Source organism: Geotrypetes seraphini, chromosome 16 (assembly GCF_902459505.1).
Source record: "Geotrypetes seraphini chromosome 16, aGeoSer1.1, whole genome shotgun sequence".
In the NCBI taxonomy this organism is placed as follows: Eukaryota; Metazoa; Chordata; class Amphibia; order Gymnophiona; family Dermophiidae; genus Geotrypetes; species Geotrypetes seraphini.
The window spans coordinates 39,148,292-39,168,037 of NC_047099.1; the positions used below are offsets into that span (position 1 = coordinate 39,148,292).

Below are 19,746 nucleotides of genomic sequence, written 5' to 3' on the forward strand. Positions count from 1 at the left end.
TACTCTGTAATTCACCGACTGTACAGTTTCACCTCACTGTAAACTGCCTAGAAGTCGCAAGATTGTTGGCGGTATATAAGAATAAAGTTATTATTATTATTATTATTTTCAATCTAAACTATACCGTGTCTTTTATGAAGTACTTCAATATGGATTTAATGTTTTACCCTCTTTTGTAGCTGCCACTATTTATATATTTTTCCAAAAGACAAATGTTTTATGTGACTTATTGCTCTCCGTTGATGTGATTTGCAGTTTCTGGTTTTTACATATATCTTTTTATTTATTGGAATGTTTGTTGTTCTTGTAAGTTGATTTTATTGTATTAGTGGATCCTCTGCCTGACGTGGCCACATTTTGCCCACCAGATAGGTTGTGCCAATTTTTTTTTTTTTTTTTTCTATCATCTTTATTGGGTCCAAAAGCCAGTCACAAAACAGATTCAAAAATCTCTACCATGTTTGTATCGAACACATCTTGTCGTCCTGAATGCAACTTTCCTTAAACTATGGCCAAACAAGATATGAACTAAATCCCAGAGCCCTGTCCCCTTAAGAGTCCTCCTGCCTGCTTTATGCCGCTCCAGCCTTCCCCTCAGACTCCTTGTGCCACACCAAGGACAGCTGATAAAGCTGTTCTAATGCATACACTATGATCCAAAGGAAGAGATTTCACGCAGTCCAGCCCCCCTCCCAGCATGCCTGAGAAGCTTACATCAGATGTCCAGCAGGAAGGAGGGATCAGCCAAGCCAGGCACACTCAGAAGGTGTGAAAGTGTCAATATGGCTGCCTCAGGTCAAAGAGAGCCCAGAGGATCATTCCTAATTAAACCCAGCCCTGAACTCCTGCATGAAACCAAAGTGGATACCGCTTACAGAATTTGATGGCAGAGGAGGGCCCCAAGGACCACCCAGCCTACCCGCTTTCCTTCCCCAGCTAAGGCATTTTTGGATCGTGTTAACCATTTTTTGCCTCACCCAGAAGGTCATCCTGTGTATCCACCTCTCTTTCTATGGAAGAAATCACTCCTTATCTTACGGTATACCACCAGGGACCTGTAAACTTCCAAATGGTTTTCAAATCAACTGACGGCATTAAACAGGAGTTCACCTAGAACTTTTGCATCTGCGGGTGTGTTGATCCAGGAAAAAATTTTGTGTGGATATTGCAGACATACACCCTCCCCTTCTTTCTGGACAAACAGGGGGCACAAAAGGGCCATGGGGGTGAATACCTTTTTTTAAAATAAGTGTCTGTCGTTGACCCTATTCAAAGGGACTTGAAATTAATTCCCCCCATCAGATCTCCCCTCTCTTGGGCCCGAGAAGGCCACAGTCAGTGCTTGCAGACCCCTGGGGGAGGAGACAAAGTCCAGGCATTGTACAGGGTGCCCACAAAAACACTCTTTGATTTTAAATGGTTACAAAACCAAAATTTATTGGAATCTTCTTTCACCTTTGAAGCTACAGTTTCATCTGGTATCTGTTGATTACCTAAGAATCTTATTGTAAACCAGTCTTATTGTAAACCAATTGCAGCTTATAAGGGGTGAACGTGCAAGCGATTGTGTAGGGTCTTGCTTTTTGGGGACTTGTATTTGCTGTCATCTTATTTATAAACATATTCCACATAAGTTTTGATTTTGTATCCACCCCATACAGTGGCAACAGATTTCAGAGCTCCTTGGGAAACCCTAATGGCAAAGCCTGTCTGGTGCAAGGGGAACTACAATTGATTTTAAATCATTCTGAAAAGAAATCAAAACTCTGCTATTCAAAAAAACAATACAGCCTTCTTACCCCCCCCCTCGCTTCCTCCCCCTCCATGCAAATTTCCAGTTGACCTCCTACCCCTCTACTAATGAAAGGTCACTTGGACACACAAAGTCAGAGGCGTGAAGAAAGTACAAGAGGTTTATTACAGCATGCTGGACTCTAGTGCAGTGAACAGCCTGCTTACCAGAGTATTAGAAACAGGAAATGCATGTTTATGCCCTTTTCACTAAACATATGCAAACTTAATATATGCAAAAACTACAATTTTCATTTGTTACTTCTATAACTTTTCTACAATTATTATTGGTCCTAAGCCAGCACTTATGATAGGTTCAGGGCTACAACTTATAGTCCTATAGGAAACTAGCTCATTTCTCTGCTTATCTAAATCTTACAGTTCTAAATGTTACATGTACAGAAGGGCAGGGTACATCATGGCTCAAACTCTTATCTATTTAGCTTACAATGTGGTAAGGCAGGGACATACATTTTAGGCAGATGAGGTCAGTAGATTGTACACTGTTTTCAGTTATGTAGGCCAGAGCAATATTTTAAACAACAGTTAACCATTTCATGACCCTACACTAATATCTCCCCAATGACCCTATCAAGTAACCAACCCTGAACTACATCTTCCCTACTATTAATCCTCAATTCTCCTCCCTTCCTCAATTTCTTCCCTCTGCCTCTACTATTTAAAGTCCCCTAAATTGTAACTTCCTGGAAATGTCCAGCTATCTTCTACTGTAATCCGCTTAGAACTTCAAGGTATATGCGGAATAGAAGTCACTAATGTAATGTAATGTAATAGGAGAGGGAGAATCCTCAGACTTTTGCACCAGATCCGAAGCCTCTGTCTCTGTAACCTAAATGATGTGTGGCATGGAAGGAGATCTTTGTACTTTCAACTCAATGAAAAGACACATGAAGCATTTGCAGTTAGTTTCCTTATGAAGATTTATTGAACTCCTCTTTATCACAGTAGTTTTCAGGATCAAAGAGAAGAAATCGTACAGAAAGGGCTGAAATGTGTGACGAAAATGAGAGGAAAACCAAACTCTGGTGAAATGCAAACGCTCTTCAGACAGGTGCCAAAGAAAAAGGGCCCCGAGCAGAGCTATGCATCTCTTGTGCTAGAGGTGGGCAGGTTAGGGGGGCTTCTTTGAGCCCCACATTTGACGAATTTACACTTCCAACCCCTGGATAAATCCACAGCCCCCCCCAGGCAGATCTCCCAGAAAAAGGCAATTTCCAGTCGGTACTGCTTTCTGCACCAAGCCAAGCCACATCTTAGAGTTCAGGTGGTGGCTGTCCTGGTTTTGCCCTCCACAGCATGCAGGGCCTCAGCAAAGTAAACTACATTTCCCTGCATGCCCTGGGGTAAAACCAGAGTAGCCACCACCTGCCCCGGGTGCCAGAGAGCTCCTCCTTGAGATCTGCTGGAGGGAGGTGTACTCATCCTTTTCCTGCAACCCGGACATTTCTTAGATGTTTCTAAGTAGAAAAAGTCTTGATTGTAGAAAAAAATGGTGATGGAGAGCTGTGGAAAAATCCGACCGATGGGAACGGGCGGAAACTAAAGACTGGAGATTAGGGGGAAGCAGGGGGAAATGGGTAGGGCTCGGGCATGCCCAGTGGGGCCTGGGCACTGCACGTGCTCAGAGAGAGAAAAAGAAAATCTCTCTGAGCTATTGGAGAGCTTATCCACAAATTGGGAGCTGTTGGGACAATACCCATATGTGGCTGACTATCCTGCTGTCCACAGAGAACCTACGTTACAGGTAAGTAACTACACTTTTCCAGTTTACTACAGGACACACCAAAACTGCTGGCTTGGAGGCTCATCCTGTCCTCTCTAAAATCCCAGCCCTCAGGAGGAAATGGGCCTGATCCTTTCTCTAGCACCTGTTCTTGTTCATGGTTAAAGGGGTAGCTGGAAGCTAAAATCCTTTCATCCACTTTTCAATTCCCAATTCCTTGCTTTTTAACCTCTCTCCAAAATGCAGCAGACAAGGAAGCGTCAAAACTGAGACACACGGTTAACAGTTTATAATATATAGAAAAGGCACCAGTACTTGTAATAAATGATTTCAGCCTTCTCTGCTATGGCCTACAGTGGCTTTATGCTGGTAAGTAACCTCCTGACCACTCACAGCGATGAGTGACGTGGGCAGCGACTGGTAACTACCTAACACTCCAGGGCAATGCTGGCAAGCTGACACACAAGCTTCAGGGAGTAGTAATCCCATCAGCCAGATTTCTTACTCCAGGCGCAAAATGTCAAATGGAATTCTTTTGTATTTCCATTGGGTGAACTCAAGCAATTTATATCCTCCCTCCAGCAGATCTCAAGGAGGAGCTCTCTGGCACCCGGGGCAGGTGGTGGCTACTCTGGTTTTACCCCAGGGCATGCAGGGAAATGTAGTTTACCTTGCTGAGGCCCTGCACCACCTGAACTCTAAGATGTGGCTTGGCTTGGTGCAGAAAGCAGTACCGAGTAGAAAGGGACATGATCTCGGTGGCCACATTCATGGGGAGACAGCAAAGGGACAGTTGGCTGCCAAGGTTATGCTAAAACAGGCTCCTTAAACCATAGGGGATTCGGGGTTGTGTTAGACAATCTCTCTCCCCATTCCTGTGATGGTCACTTTTTTTTTTTTTTTTGCCAGCCAAAGAAAAGCCAGAGAAAAGCGGAAACCAGGTTGTTTTTTTTCCTCTCTGAAAGGCACCTTGCAAACAGTAGTCCTCAGCCTCGCATACATAGAAAGCTTAGCTAAACCTGCTGGAGAAGCGTCTGTTCTTGGTGGACTCTCTCCACCTCCGTCCTGGCAGTGGCTATAGTGACCTTGTCCAGGTAGTTCCCGCTGAAGCAAGAGACACGATCTTCCTGCTCGCAACACTTCTGGTTGTCCTTCCAGGAACTTCTATTAGTGGTGCATAAAATTTCGACGAACTCTTCCTTCTGCATAGATACCAAAACACACACACGAAAAAAAAAGAGAGAAATGCGATAAGAATTTTAAAAATTGCAGGAACACAACTTTTCCCTTTCGTCGGATTGGCTGAAAACCTGCGATGCCATCCAGGCGCAAGGATGTCGTCACTGGACCATATCAACTCGGGAGGGGGGGGGGGGGGAAAGGACATTTTGGCAATTCAAAATAAGTTTGGTTTTTGTTAGTATTCAGTACAGTTATTCCTATCCAAACAGTCTACAGCACACCATCCCCTCATGCGTGTGAAATTATTAATTTTCTGATGAACCAAAAGCCAGTTAAAAAAAAAAATTCAAACATGGCAGCGACATGGAATGTCATAGAAAAATGACGGCAGATAAAGCATCCACCATCTCCTCCTCTCCCTATTGGCTAAGGCTCTTAACATTTGCATCTCCTCTTCCTATAGGCTAAGGCTCTTTACACCTGCATTGTGATGTCATAGAGCTTTATGGTTATAGAAAAATGATGGCAGATAAAGGCCAAATGGCCCATCCAATCTGCCCATTCGCAGCATCCACTATCTCCTCCTCTCCCTATTGGCTAAGGCTCTTAACATTTGCATCTCCTCTTCCTATAGGCTAAGGCTCTTTACACCTGCATTGTGATGTCATAGAGCTTTAAGGTTATAGGAACATGATGGCAGATAAAGGCCAAATGGCCCATCCACAGCATCCACTATCTCCTCCTCTCCCTATTGGCTAAGGCTCTTAACATTTGCATCTCCTCTTCCTATAGGCTAAGGCTCTTTACACCTGCATTGTGAGGTCATAGAGCTTTATGGTTAACGAAACATTGTAACATGATGGCAGATAAAGGCCCATCCAGTCTGCCCATCCGCAGTAACCATTATCTTTTCCTCTCTCTAAGACATCCCATGTGCCTATCCCAGGCTTTCTTGATATCAGACACAGTCTCTGTCAGCTGACCTTCGTCACTCACTTTTTGCTCTGCACAGCCCACTCTGTCTTCGGAGGGAAGCACGCAGCAGTTCTCCGTGATGCTTTTCACCAGTAAGGGGATTTGCTTCCTGAGGAACAAGCGAAGAGTTAAAACAGGCAGTCACGTCTTCCAGAGCTTTAAGAAGAACTCGGTCAACTGTCAATGAGGCAACGAGAAAAACAAAATGCCCAGCAAATCTCATGCAACAGCTGGGGATGGGGCACTGTGACAAGAGGGATGTCACAAAAGCCAGCACCTGTCTGAAAAGGCCAATTAATAATAATAATAACTTTATTCTTCTATATCGCCACAATCTTGCGACTTCTAGGCGGTTTACAATCAAGAGAGCTGGGCATTCAGCGAGTTACAATATGCAGATAATCAGAGGAAAATACAGGGTGCAGAAACTTTAAGAAAGCGAAAAATAAAATATACAGTTTGCTAAGAAATTTCCGAGAGGACCTGTTTGAGAGAGGTCGCGAATTACAAAAAATACAGCAAATATTACCAAAAAATACAGCGAATATTACAATATAGAGTTTATTAAGAATTTTCAGAGGGGATATTTTAGATGAAAGGTCCAGAAATTACAAAATACAGTTTGATTAGGATTTCAGAGGGGGGCCTATTGGGAAGACGAGAAAAGAAAAAAAGAGTTGGGTGCAGATTCTGTTTAGGTGATTATATCTATCGAATAAGGCCGTTTTTATGAGTTTTCTAAAAGCGTTGTAGGCTCCCTAGTTTCCAAAATCCCAACTGCTCTCCCATTTGCTTTCCTATCTTCCACACAGTGACCTCTTGGTGCTGTCTGTTCCATGCACCCCAGGCCTCTTACTGCCTAACAGTGGGTCAGCTTAAGCATTCAGGAACTAGGTGGATGCAGCCAGACAAGTGAAACCCACCAGCGTGTGATTACCAATGACTTAGCTCTCATTATTTTAAATGTGAGTCTGTGATTCTATATCAGTTTAATTTCTGAAGTACTCTGCGTATTTACAAGATAGAACTTGGCAATAATTACCCCTCTCAGAACAATTACCAAAAGCTTGGGGTGGGGGCACCTGGGGCATAGCATACAGGGTCAGTGTAGCTGGTGGGAATCCTGAAGCCTCGGGTAGTTGGTGGAACGTCTCCTGCTGCCATCATTGATGGGGCCCACGCATTCTCGTTTCATGCGTGGCATTAGCAGCTGGAAGGGCAAGGCTGGCTCAACCGGTGGTAGCTCATGGCCTGGTCTGGAGGGCCTTTGCACCCGCGTGGGATATCACGGCAATGTCCACACACTTCCGGACGCCTCAAGTCATGGCCTGACAAAGTTTACGGGGACACTGCTCCTGGCCAGCCCGGAGCCTTCCCTCTGCCTCTTCCTACGCCCCATGTTGCAACTTCTGTTTCCAGTGGGGCAGGATGCAGCAGAGGGGAGGCTCTGCACTGGGCACAGACTACGTTAAGTGGATTGCTGCAGTAGCAGGTGCTGTAAACTGCCTGGGTGAATCTCTTCTTACAGGCAGCGAATAAATCTCTCAATGAACCAATGCTGCCTGACCCTTAGCCACCAGGTGGCACTGTACTCTCACAACTAAACCACTGATTAGCCTAGATCACATGGACGAGGGAACGCTGAAAAGTTCTCAGCCCAACCGACTAAGCTGGGGTAGTCTCGATCGAGGGCTAGACATTATTAGTCCAGCGATTTTTCCACTTTTTGGGGGTTATTTTTCTGACAGTCCAGTGATCTTCCACTTTCTGTTGGACTCAATAAAAAAAAAAAACACCCCAGAGATGTCCAAAAAGCATCCTCATTGCCAGGATGTCTTTCTGTACATCTAGCGAAGTGTTCCAGCCTCTTTACGTCCAAGGCACGAGGTGTGTATGGGTGGGCTTTGGGCGGTCTCAAGGGCAGGTGAGACATACATACATTTGGAACGTTTTAGAAGGGTTTAAGTTCCGTCCAGGATGTCTTGCAAAATGTTTAAATTAATGCTGCAAGACACCTAAGTGCCACAAAGGTGCCCAAACTGACCAAGGTAATACCCCCCCCCTTCCACCACACAAAAATAAAAACAGTAGCATCTGGTATGGGAAAGCCTAGTAACATAACAAATTTATTCTTCTATACCGCCTCAATCAGACGAAGTCAAGGTGGTTTACACAAGAGAACCGGACAATCAGCGAAATACAAACTATTAATAATAAAAGTAGATGTTACCCAGAGAAAGACAATATAATATTTTTGTTATGAAAAAAACTTTGGTTAAGAGATGACTTTATCAAATAGTAGTCTTAATTTCTTTTCGAAACGCGCCTTAAGACAACATGGCCCTAACCGGGACTGTTGTTTACTTGCTTGAAATGCGAGCATCGTGTCTTAAGTAGCCTGGTGGGTGGACCCCAAGCCCATAAGCTACTCTAACCACATTTACGATAGAACGTGTGAACCTACCTTCTTATCGTACACTCCTAACCTGTTAACTTCAATGTCTTCATTGTTTGTAACTTTGATTAATTGATGTGAATCGCCTAGAACTCCCTGGGTAAGGCGGTATACAAAATAAAAGTTATTATTATTATTATTATTATATAGGTGCCACATATAGCTATAAGTGCTGTTGGAGTGGTACACTAGAGAGTATAATAGGTTTTGGGGGGCTCACGTGAGATATACAGTTGGCAACTTTTATGTGAAGTTCACAGCGGTGCCCTCTAAGGTGTGCGACTGCTCTGTTCCAATGTATGTGGCCAGTCCATTTCTATTCTGGCCCCACCCCATGTCCAAATGGTCAGGATTAAGACCTTTTCAACCCTAATTGAAAATGGGGTATAAAATTAGACATACTGGCAACCTAGATGTCGTGGTGGCCAAGACGTCTAATTAGATGATTTTTTTTTCCAAAAAAAGATATTTGAACATCCAGCAGTTTGCCATTAGAAAATGGCCATTTTTGGACGTTCAGCTAGAAACGTCCAAGTTGAACTTAGATGTATTTTTTGAAAATGGCCCTCTACCTTTAGCCCATGATGGAGACTGCTTCAACTTCAGCGGTTCTTCTTGTTACAGTCTGCTGGGATCTGGGTTTGAAGGAACTTTAGAGGGTCTAGATCAGTAGGCGGTTCTTCTTGTTACAGTCTGCTGGGATCTGGGTTTGAAGGAACTTTAGAGGGTCTAGATCAGTAGGCGGTTCTTCTTGTTACAGTCTGCTGGGATCTGGGTTTGAAGGAACTTTAGAGGGTCTAGATCAGTAGGTGGTTTCTATCTTCTTCTACCCTAAAAGTTTATTTTTTGGTGGAGGGAACTGGGCTGAATGGTCAGAAATCTCTTGTGGACACAGTCGTGACTTAGGTGATATGAACGAGGGGATTACTCACTGTTTGCTGAGGAGCTTCATGTCTCCACACAGCTGCTGTAGGACTGGTTGGTGCAACTTGTCCAGGTCCAGCGTCTGGATCTCCCAGTCATAGTTGGGGTGGGGAGCTTTGCTGGCGAAGCAACTGTACATGGCCGTGCTGATCTCCTCCTTGCAGCACTCGTGAGGCCTCGTCTTCACCGAGAACTCAGCATCACAAAACTCTTTGAGAATCTTCTCCCACTACACCGAGAGAGGGAATGAACAAGCGCTTAACCAGAGAACTCTGAACTCAGGACCAATCCATGATGTGCTGTGATCCCGCACTTGCCACACCCTTACCCTCTCCTCCTCACACTTGCCACAACCTCTCCCCAAACCCACACTCACCGCACACACACCCTTGTCACACTCGTTCCCCTCTCCTCCCTTTACCCACTCACACTTACTGCACCCTCGCCTCTGCTGCCACACCCACACTTGCCCTCTCCCGACACACACTCACTGCACCTTCTCCTCTCTCTCACTATCTCTCCTGCTGACCTCTTCCCTTCACCCTCGTTCCCAGCATCCACTCCCCCCCCCCTTACTGCATCATGGGCACAGGAAACATCCTCGTTCTTGCAGCAGATTTTGAACTGGGCTTCCAGCTGGTTAATGGCTTTGGCCTCACGTTGTTCTCGGCCGTAGTAACTCCGAGGAATGGCATTTTTCAGATAACTGGAGCGGAACCTCCTCAGTCTGCAGATGTTCTCGATGGAGTCGGCATTTGGTTCTCCAGGTGGGAAGAGTTCCTGCATCTTCTTTTCAAACGCCTCGTTCAACCTCTTGCTTTGGCAATTAGAGGTACCAGTGGCAGCACAGAGTGGAAATCTGACACTTCTTTGTATGGTGTGGACAGAGGGAGCAGGCGAATCATAATTGGGATATGGCGCCTGACTCCCAAAGCAGGAGTACCTGGCTGCCTCATACTCTTTGCAACATTGATGTGGGCGGGTCTTTATGGAAAATTCCTCCGTACAGAACTGATCCAGGACTTCTTGCCACTGAAACAATAAAAAGCAAGAGTGTTCAGGCCCAAACCTGTCCATGAGCAGGACATCGTAACCATAAAAGGATTAAGAACCATCTGTGCATTTACACACTGAGACATGGAGGGAATGAGAGGCAGTGGGACTTGAGGCTAAATGGAAAGCCTGCATCTAGGAAGGGAGAGTGAGACGGGCAGAGATTGGTGACAGATTCTGTATCAGAAGCAAGGCAGAGGTGCTGAATGGAGAGCCTTCATCTGGACAGGAAGGGCAGGTTTATTTTCAGGGAGGTGGCAGGAGAGCTGAACTGGAAGTAAGGAGACTATGAAGCACATTTCTCAAGGGCATACTGTAACTCAGTTGTGCCCTCTGTGTAGCTAGCAGAGCTGGCCTGACTACTAGGCGTCTATGGAACTCTCTGTGGCCAGCGTAGGGCCTTGAGCATCTCCACAGGGTGAAAACATGTGGGTCCCGCCCCTTTGAACTAATTTTTGGTAAGGGCAGGACCCAGCAGGCCTCATGCTGGATACAATGAGTTGTCAAACAAAATGGTGCTGACCCAGAGGAGGAAGGGGAGATGCTAGACAAAGGGAGGGAGGACCTTGAGCCATCCTTGTGTGTGTTGAGGGGTGGATGGTGGGATGGACATCCATACATGGCTGAAGTTCTGCCCGGGGTATCGAGATACCCTTGGCCTGGCCCTTCCTCTAGCGTCAGTTTGATGCAGCAGATAAAACACTTACCAGACTCTGTGCACAGCCCAGCCTCTCATTCTGGAGGCAGCAGTCAGTGAAACCCTGCTCCAGCTCGTTTAAAGCACTCCCTTGGCGCCAGAGATAGCCAAATCCTGATTGAGGCAGGTTGTGCGATCCATAGTTAGATTTTATCCTGCTTGAGCTGCAAATATGGTGTATGTTTTCTTCTGTGGGTCGGCCAGGAGGGAAATCGATCAGGTCATTATTACCCAGGAGAGCGGGAGGAAGATCAACACAATGTCCACCCCGACACCTGGACTCTATTCTGCCTCTCGGCCTCAGCTCCACTTCCTCTTGTAATATGAAGGGCATCACTTCCTCTTGTAACATGATGGGCAAATCAGCTGCAGAAACAAGAAAGAACATAATTTAAAATATATGCAATGAACATTTGACATTCTGCCCTCTCATTTTTATCAGTCCTCCATCCTCAGCTAGAGGACCATCACCCCCATTTAAAATCTGCAGGTCCGTGGCCACAATACATGCACCTCCTTGTCTTGGGCATGGATATATGAGAGGAAAAGTGACCTCCTCTCGCTAAAGCCACCAACAAGCCCCAAGCCAAAGACTGAAAAGAAAAACTGAACTGCCTCTCCGGGGCTGCCAGTGGAGTAAAACCAGGTTGAACTGATGCCCTGGTGCTTCTTGGCATCCCTTCTCATTGCCTCTTGTGAAGAAATACCAGATTCAGATGGGTCTATGTACTGAAACCTGGAGTTGCTTTGGGCAACTCTACTTGGCAAAATCTTCCTACCCAGTCACTCTATAAAAGGACCACACTTCTGTTTAGCAGGTACCTTCTGTCTGGTAGACCTCTGGCAGTTCTGGTGCGATTTCTCTCTGGCGTCCGCCTCCATTGTTGATACTGTGCGACTTCAAACCTGAAAAGAATGGGGGGAAAAAAAAAACCAAAGAGGTCAGAGGCCCCAAAAGAAACTTGTTCGTCTGGCTCTCAGTGGGCCAACCTGAGTCACTTGGAAGTACTTGAATGATCCCAATCCCATCTATTCTCTGTTTCTATTACTAGCCTTAAATAAATGCCATGGCAAAATACTGAGAGAACATATAACCCCAGCTTCATGGGGAGAACATCTTTAAAACTCATCAGAAACATTAAAAAAAGGAGACCGATTGATTTTCCCACCCAAATTCAAATTGGTGACCAACGGACTGCCCTGTTTCCAATCAGTCGGTGGACCCACTATTTAGAAAGAAACATGCAGGCTGAAATGTCGGTTTCTTTCTGGACAAGACGCAGGGAGAGCCAGAAACCTGCAAAAAGCACGATGCCAGCTGTGGAAACCCTGAGAGAACATCTCTAAGCTCAGAGACCTTTCCATTCTATGGGAAATCAATTAACTTTCCCGCCAAAATTCAAATTCACGACCAACGGACCTCCCTGTTCTCAATCCGATCAGTGGATCCCACTATATATATATAAAAGAAACAGCAGACCTCATAGAAACCAACATTTCAGCCATCACCCTGTGGCTTTCTTCGGGGTTATGCTATTTGACAAGACGTGAGACCCGGAAACCTGCAAGAAGCAAAACTCTGCACTGTTTAATTGTGGCCTGGGGAGGGGGAGACTGGCACAAGATACACAACTTTCCTGGCCTAGGCGCACACATCTCCCTCGCCTACCACATGGGTGCTCAGGGCACTGAAAGGCTTTAGTCATTTCTGCCCAGGGCCAGATGATCTCTATTTTATAAAGTTTGATGCCTGACTAAAACAAGTTCCTGAATTGTAAAATGAGATGCAATTTTCAGAGTGAACACAACTAGTAAACCTTTTCCTGCTGACACTTTGAGATTCAGATGTTGCTTTACTGATCTTTGCAGTGTGGTTTTCATAGTTTTGGAGTGTATTTGAAATCACAAAAAGTTGCATGACTGTGTGTGAAAGGCTGAGGCAAACCTCACAAGTCAGTAACAGAGCCAGGCCTAGCAGAGGCCTAGATTACTACAGAAATACAGAGGCCTAAATTCACTAAACTCACCGATCTGAGCGATCCGTGGCCGAGTCTTTTCGGGCGACTGATTCACTACCGAGTCCTCATGCAGATTATCTGATCGGATGCAAGCCCCAAGGATCGCTTTTCAGCGATCGCGACCATCCTGGCTGGTCTTTGAGGTCAAAACAGAGGGGAAGGGGTGGCTGCAGTACTTGCTGGCCCAAAGGATGTACATACTTTAGAAATATTCTCCAGTTCCTCAGACAGAACGTGCCTTGTGCAGCCAGATTATTTATGAAACAGAACACGCTTTTAACCCCGTGGGTTAAAACCACGGGCTCGCACTGCACTGTGCTTTTTGAGGCACACAGGAGTCCCCAAATTCCTCAAAGAATTAGTCTATAATAGTAATACAAGAACTTAGCCATACAGGAACAATCGTAGATACCTCTTAATAATGGGACAGAGATTTGGAAGGAGGGTCTTTTTACTATGGAAATCTACAGCATTTCAATGGTTTGTGCCGAGTCTTCTCATTGGTTTTGTCAAAGCACTCTAGTTTTATCTGGCCCTGAAGACCGCCGACCATTTTGGTAGCCTTCCTCGGGACTGACTCCATCCTGTTTATATCTTTTTAAAAATGCAGTCTCCAGCATTGTATACAATATTCTATATGAGGTGAGGTCTCGCCAGAGTCTTATATACAGGGGCATCGATACCTCCTTTTTTTCCCTACTGGCCATACCTATCCCTATGCACCCTAGCATCCTTCTAGCTTTCGCTGTCACCTTTTCAACATGTTTTTATTCGGTGGTGAATTCTAATATTTACCGTGTCATAGACGTGAACATTGTCTCAGATAGATATATTATTACAGAAGGGAAGGTTAAGAAGCATATCAATTTGATCCCCCCCTCCCCCCCTGCTTAAATTAGACACTATCTCCCACTCTCAGCATACATCAGCTTTAAACTGCTAACCTTAGTGTATAAAGCGCGCTCCCCTGCGGCACCACTATATGTAAGCAAACTGGTCATTCCCTATGCTGTTCTTCGTGCCCTCTGATCTGCTGCTAACAATCTGCTTTCCCTCCCTTCCAAGATTCGACACTCTTTGTCCCGTCTTTGTCTTTCATTACATAGGACCCAAACTTTGAAATTATCAGGAACCTCCCTACTCTTGAAGACTTCAAGACAACACTTAAACTTCAGTGGTGGTGGGAGGGGGGGGAACCCCACCCAAAAGGCTTTGTTCAAACTATCTTCCAAATGACTGTAGGAACAAATGAGTCTTCGTTGTCATTATTTCTGTCAGATTGCATAACAGACATGTAAGTTTGCCTTTATATGTATTTTTTTATGCAAACCGCTCTGAAGCCTTATAAGCCACCGGGTGGTATATCAAATGTTAACATAGATAAAGATAAAACAAGTCTTCTTACTGGTTGGGAATTGGGGTAGACAAGGACCCTCAGTCCAGTTGGTCTTTCAGGTTTTCCCTCAATTAATATACATCCTTATTTGCATGCATTGACTCCATTGTATCTGATATACATTCACTGGGGAAATCCTAAAAATCTGACTGGGTTGTGGCCCTCAAGGACCGATGTCACTCACCCTTGAGGTAGGGAGTTGCCTCTTTCTCAACACCCAGAGGACTAGATCATCTGCATCCCCAGGTCAGGAGGCTATTAAAGGAGTGACTTCATTGAATATACATCCTAGTCACCGAACGAGATCTCTCCCTTCAGGCCATTTTCACGTACTGTACAAGCCTTTCAAAATCAATATCCCACCCAACAAATCATAACACAACAGCAATCAATCAAAAGCTGAAAAACTGGGACTACAGGAGACTGAGTCACAGGTCACATTTCTTCCTTCACACTTCAATTGTGTTCCTTTCACAGAGCTTCACCTTTATAAAATCAGGGGTGGGTGGAACCAGATTTATTTATTAGGACAAGGGGGCCACTCCATTAAACTATTAGGTGGCAGATGTAAAGCGATTTTAGGATAATTGTTGAGTTCAGGCACAATGTAGGTATGGAATTTGCTGTTGGAGGGTGTGTTTAATGTAAACAATATAGCTGGGGTTGAAAAAAAAGGTCCGGCAACCCATTTTTTGATCCTTAGCGACTGCTGGTGGAGCTCAACGAACCACTAGTCTGACCGCATGTAGCACTTTTCTCCTTATCATGGATTGGTTACAGACGCCGAGTGACCCAGTTTCAGGAGCCGGATTCTAGGCCAGACCTGTATTTCTGACAATCCCTTAACCTCCAGTGCTTCTTAACCTTCCCTTCTGTAATAATATATCTATCTGAGACAATGTTCACGTCTATGACACGGTAAATATTAGAATTCACCACCGAATAAAAACATGTTGAAAAGGTGACAGCGAAAGCTAGAAGGATGCTAGGGTGCATAGGGATAGGTACGGCCAGTAGGGAAAAAAAGGAGGTATCGATGCCCCTGTATATAAGACTCTGGCGAGACCTCACCTCATGTAGAATATTGTATACAATGCTGGAGACTGCATTTTTAAAAAGATATAAACAGGATGGAGTCAGTCCCGAGGAAGGCTACCAAAATGGCCGGCGGTCTTCGTCATAAGGCGTACGAGGACAGACTTAAAGATCTCAATATGTATACTTTGGAGGAAAGGCGGGAGAGTATGGAAGATGTTTTAATCACAATAATTTTCAAAAATGTTACTTAAAAGGTCCACATTCATCAAAAGGCCTCACGGCAATCAAAACTGTTTTCAAGCTGGCATTTCTATTGTCATTGGCCTAAAAAACCTCACACCCACTAGGAGAATATCCCACTGCTGACACCCATAAACTTAAGCTTAACCTGTGTTGTAAACGCCATCCTCATCCACTCTTCATTGGCGTCGAGACGCTCAAATCACAGCAGCACAAAGCTTATAAAGCCGGCGAGAGAGCTTCCAAAAAGCTCCAAGGCCTCGTTTTACCAATCTATGGCTTCCTCAGGGATTCTCAGAACGCTACTTCTTCCCACATATCATGATTAATGTGGATCTTTTAGGTAAAGGCCACTGCTGGTGCGTAACATTGTGATTATAAGCTGATTTTTCTCGAGAGATGTTTAAATACCTATGTGGCATAAATGCGCACGAGGTGAATCTCTTTCATTTGTCTGTTATTGAGAAAGACACGGGGAAGCCACTGCTTGCCCTGTATCGGTAGCACGGAATGTTGCTACTCCTTGGGTTTTGGCCAGGTACTAGTGGCCTGGATTGGGCTCAATGGACCATTGGTCTGACCCAGGACGGCTATTCTTATGTTCTTAAATCCTACAATGCACCAAAATGCAAGTAAAATCTCCTTTCTCGAATTGAACACTGGGTAACTAATGCTCTTTGTTCAGCAGCCCCCGAACGCAATGTTTCCTCGAGCTTGGCTTTTCTTAAGTCATCTCCCACCTGCGACATAAGCTGTAGAAATGGTGCCCGCCCCACACCTCTCGCTCTGCTGAGGGAGATTTTGGTGGGCAATGAAGGTTAATTCTGGGTACATACAGTAAGGGGGGGGGGTCTGCCCTTATCTATCTAGGGCATTTTCATTCTCATTGTATGTAGAAGCAGGGCTGAGAACAGATCAGCAATATATATATATATATCAGCTAAAAACTAAGCCCAGAATAGGACAACCATCTCCTGCTGCTACTTAAGCCTGGATGCAAAAACTCATTCCAACTTGACTTTTGTCCAAAATTTAAGTACAAATGTAATGCATTATCCTCACCATTTAAAGCCTTCTCTTGAGCTGTGCCAGACACTGGTAACCCAGGGGATTGGTTTTTTTTTGTTTTCTGCCCGCCTCTTTGCAATTTGCCCAGATTTGTGGCACATATTTGCCTTATACTGCTGCAGTGAACTGAACACCTCTCCCTCCAAACCAATCAGTAGGGCACTGCCACTGTGGCAGCCATAACACCTTCCTACATCTGCTGAACCTGACACATTATTCTGGCCAATAATCTCAACGACCTCACCCACAAGAGGAAACAAAGATAAGCAGGGTCTCCGGTGGTATGCCAGAGATCTTGCAAAACTTCCTTAAAGTGTGACAGGGCTAAGAAATGCCCTCTGTTACCATCTCTAGCATGACCCAAAAACTGCCAGCAAGGGTTAAACTTATAAGTACTGGAAGACAAGTAAACAGAGGTTTCTTGTCTCCCCCAACAGCAAAGCAGTGAAAATAAAAAAGGTCTTCAAATTTTGCTGAAAAGGCTACCAGTTTCTATGTGCCCTGTTTAAATAGTTTACTAAACGAAACCTTAAGTTTGTATACCGCATCATCTCCATAAAGATAGAGCTCGGCACGGTTTACAGGTAATTCAATAAATGAGGGAAGGACATAATAAGAAATTAGAGGTTGTGAAGAGGATAGCAAGCTTTACATTTTCAATAGATAGCTTTACGTTTTGGAGAAAAGCCAGGTTTTCAGATGCTTTCGGAATAATTGGAATGAGCCGAGGTTCTGCAGCGGGGCAGGGAGGTTGTTCCAAAGCTCAGTGAATTTACCCCGCCGATATACTTTTCAACACACCTCCTAGTTCAGTTTATAGCAGAAACACAGAATATAAAGTTCAGCTTTCAACCCAAAACACCCATTTAGCACATGATGCAGCCAGAAGCCTTCACAGCCCTCTGACACCTAATGTTATCCCTGCCAGATGGAAAAAGTTAGGTGTCCAGGCTCTGGAAACTCACCTGCCAGGGCCAGACAGAGCAGGCAGGAAAGCTGCAGGAATAGCCACATCTTCGGTCTTGGCTGAGCTGTATTCTCTCTTCCAATCGCTCTGGTGCCTCCCTGGACTTCTCTGCTGCTATTTAAATAGCTGGAGCTGGCTGGGATGAGTCACAGTCACAACCCTGTGGGCGTCTCTCCCTTCCTACGTCATCGGGTCTCTGTAGTTGACCTAAAACCAGAAACTCCTTCTTCAGATCTCGGTGTGTTTTTTGAGCTTTACAATCCTAAAGGGAGCAGAGAAAATTCACTGTTGGCACAACAGAACTTGCACACCAGATTAACCGAGCAGAACCAATCTTTAGAAACAGGCTGTATTCTCATACTCTTACCTCCTCCCCAATTTGGTTGTCTTTCCCAAAAAAATGGGCCACCTGACTGTCCAGTATTCAATTATTTGGCTGGTAGCTCTTAACTTTCAAAAGGAAAACTATGATAAAATAAAATAATGAAAGGAAAAGGCGTATTTGCCAGGCAGGGTCAAACTTTTGCAAGGGCCCCGCGACAACAAGAGGGCATCCGTGGAAAATCGGGGGCGGGAAACTACGAGGTGACACCGGGAAATTCTTTTTCACCGAAAGGGTGGTTGATCGCTGGAATCGTCTTCCACTGCAGGTGATTGAGGCCAGCAGCGTGCCTGATTTTAACCCTTTCAGGACCATAAGGATCGTAGGCCAATTTTTGTGGTTTTGACAACATTTTTATGGTAAAAAGGGCTTGCAGATGCCAAAAAATTGATTTTTTTTGTGAAATATCATTTTTTTTTTTTTAAAAAATCACACTTCTGGCTTATGGACAGTGTGGCAAGTGAATCTTCTCGTCAATCTGGCAACGACGCTAATGAATGAATGTCGGAACCAGTTTGTTTACATAAAGGCAGTATCATATGGAATCCGTACATATCAAATTTAGAACTGTAGACTATCCCAATCAAAATTGATAGGATTTTAAAGTTATGGGACAAATAGGTCCCTTGGTCCTGAAAGGGTTAAGGCCAAATGGGATCGGCACATGGGATCTCTTCACAGGGCAAAGGTAGGGGAGGGACATTAGGGCGGGCAGACTGGATGGGCCGTGGGCCCTTATCTGCCGTCTCTATGTTTCTAAGTGGTTAAAGCTGCCTGAGGTTATGGCTTTAAAGCCCAGGCAAGTCATTGGCCCAGGTACATTAGGTATGAGCTCACCGTGGGAAAAACACTCTGCATTCAAGGAAGGACCGTTTGCTTTTCCTAACACCTTTTAGTTTATGCCATCTTTCATCTTCCTCCTTTCGCTAACATAATCTACAAACATTTTTATCTCCCTTTTTTTTTACATCTTTAACCATTATGCTCTTCTGCCTGCACTTTCACCAGACAAATCGCTCTCTTGGCTTCTTCCAGTTTCACCCGGTAATTCTTTCTGTACTCCTCTTCTTGAGTTTTGTTTTTTTTAAATATTTCAGAGAGACCAACTCTTTTGCCTTTATATTCTCCATCCATCATCAGTTTCTGTTCCGTAACCATCTTTATTGCTCCTTTCAGCTTAGACCGCTGGGGGTTTTTTCACTTCTCTTATGTCCTCCCATCCTAACGGCTCTTTCTTCATAGTAGTATCCCGTTTTATTAAAGTCCATAAACCTATGCAGCCACTCTCCACTTTAGCCATTAGATCAAACTAAACCGTTTGACGATCACTACTTCCCGGGTGAGCACCCACTCAAACATTAGAGATACTCACCAGTTGGTGAGGACTGCATCCGATATCACTTTTTCCCTCGTGGATTCCATCGCCATTTGTCTGAGCAGGGCCTCTTAAAAGGCACCCGCTCCCTCTACTTCTTTCCATTTCCGCCTACAAAACTTTCCGGTCCGCATCCAGCGGGTTAAAATCCCCCCACGGCAGCACCTCTTTCTTTGGACATCCATAATCAGATCGTTATCAATTTACTGCAATTGCGTTGGAGATCTGTAGACTCCACCCGCGTAGATAGAAGTTTCATCTTCTCTTTTCAGAGTAATCCATATCGCTTCTTCCTATCCCCGGGGTCCCTTGCATTTCAGTCGCTTGCATATTGATTTTTACATAAAGTGCAACTCCTCCGCCCTTTTGACCATCTCTGTCCTTCCTAAAAAGATTATATCCCAGTATGTTTACATCCCATCCGTGGGATTCACTGAACCG

At 44.8% G+C, this 19,746-nt stretch overlaps 1 protein-coding gene across 1 annotated transcript; it reads right to left on the bottom strand.

The window, feature by feature from the left end:
• Positions 1 to 4,399: 4,399 nt before the first annotated feature.
• ECM1 (extracellular matrix protein 1) lies at positions 4,400 to 17,700 on the bottom strand. The gene is made up of 7 exons (XM_033924501.1): positions 17,547 to 17,700; positions 11,644 to 11,727; positions 10,832 to 11,187; positions 9,648 to 10,103; positions 9,080 to 9,300; positions 5,714 to 5,801; positions 4,400 to 4,737 (listed from the first exon to the last, which is right to left on the bottom strand). The coding sequence occupies exons 1-7, from the start codon at positions 17,593 to 17,595 to the stop codon at positions 4,549 to 4,551; spliced, it is 1,443 nt and encodes a 480-aa protein (XP_033780392.1). The 5' UTR covers positions 17,596 to 17,700; the 3' UTR covers positions 4,400 to 4,548.
• Positions 17,701 to 19,746: the final 2,046 nt, after the last annotated feature.

Excerpts from the sequence above, each read along its gene's own strand:
- ECM1 (XM_033924501.1), bottom strand. The coding sequence starts at position 17,595 with ATGTGGCTATTCCTGCAGCTTTCCTGCCTGCTCTGTCTGGCCCTGGCA. Across the intron at positions 11,728-17,546 it reads GCTCTGTCTGGCCCTGGCAG|GTTTGAAGTCGCACAGTATC; the intron begins GTGAGTTTCCAG and ends CATTCTTTTCAG. Across the intron at positions 9,301-9,647 it reads TTTCCTGTGCCCATGATGCA|TGGGAGAAGATTCTCAAAGA; the intron begins GTAAGGGGGGGG and ends CTCTCGGTGTAG.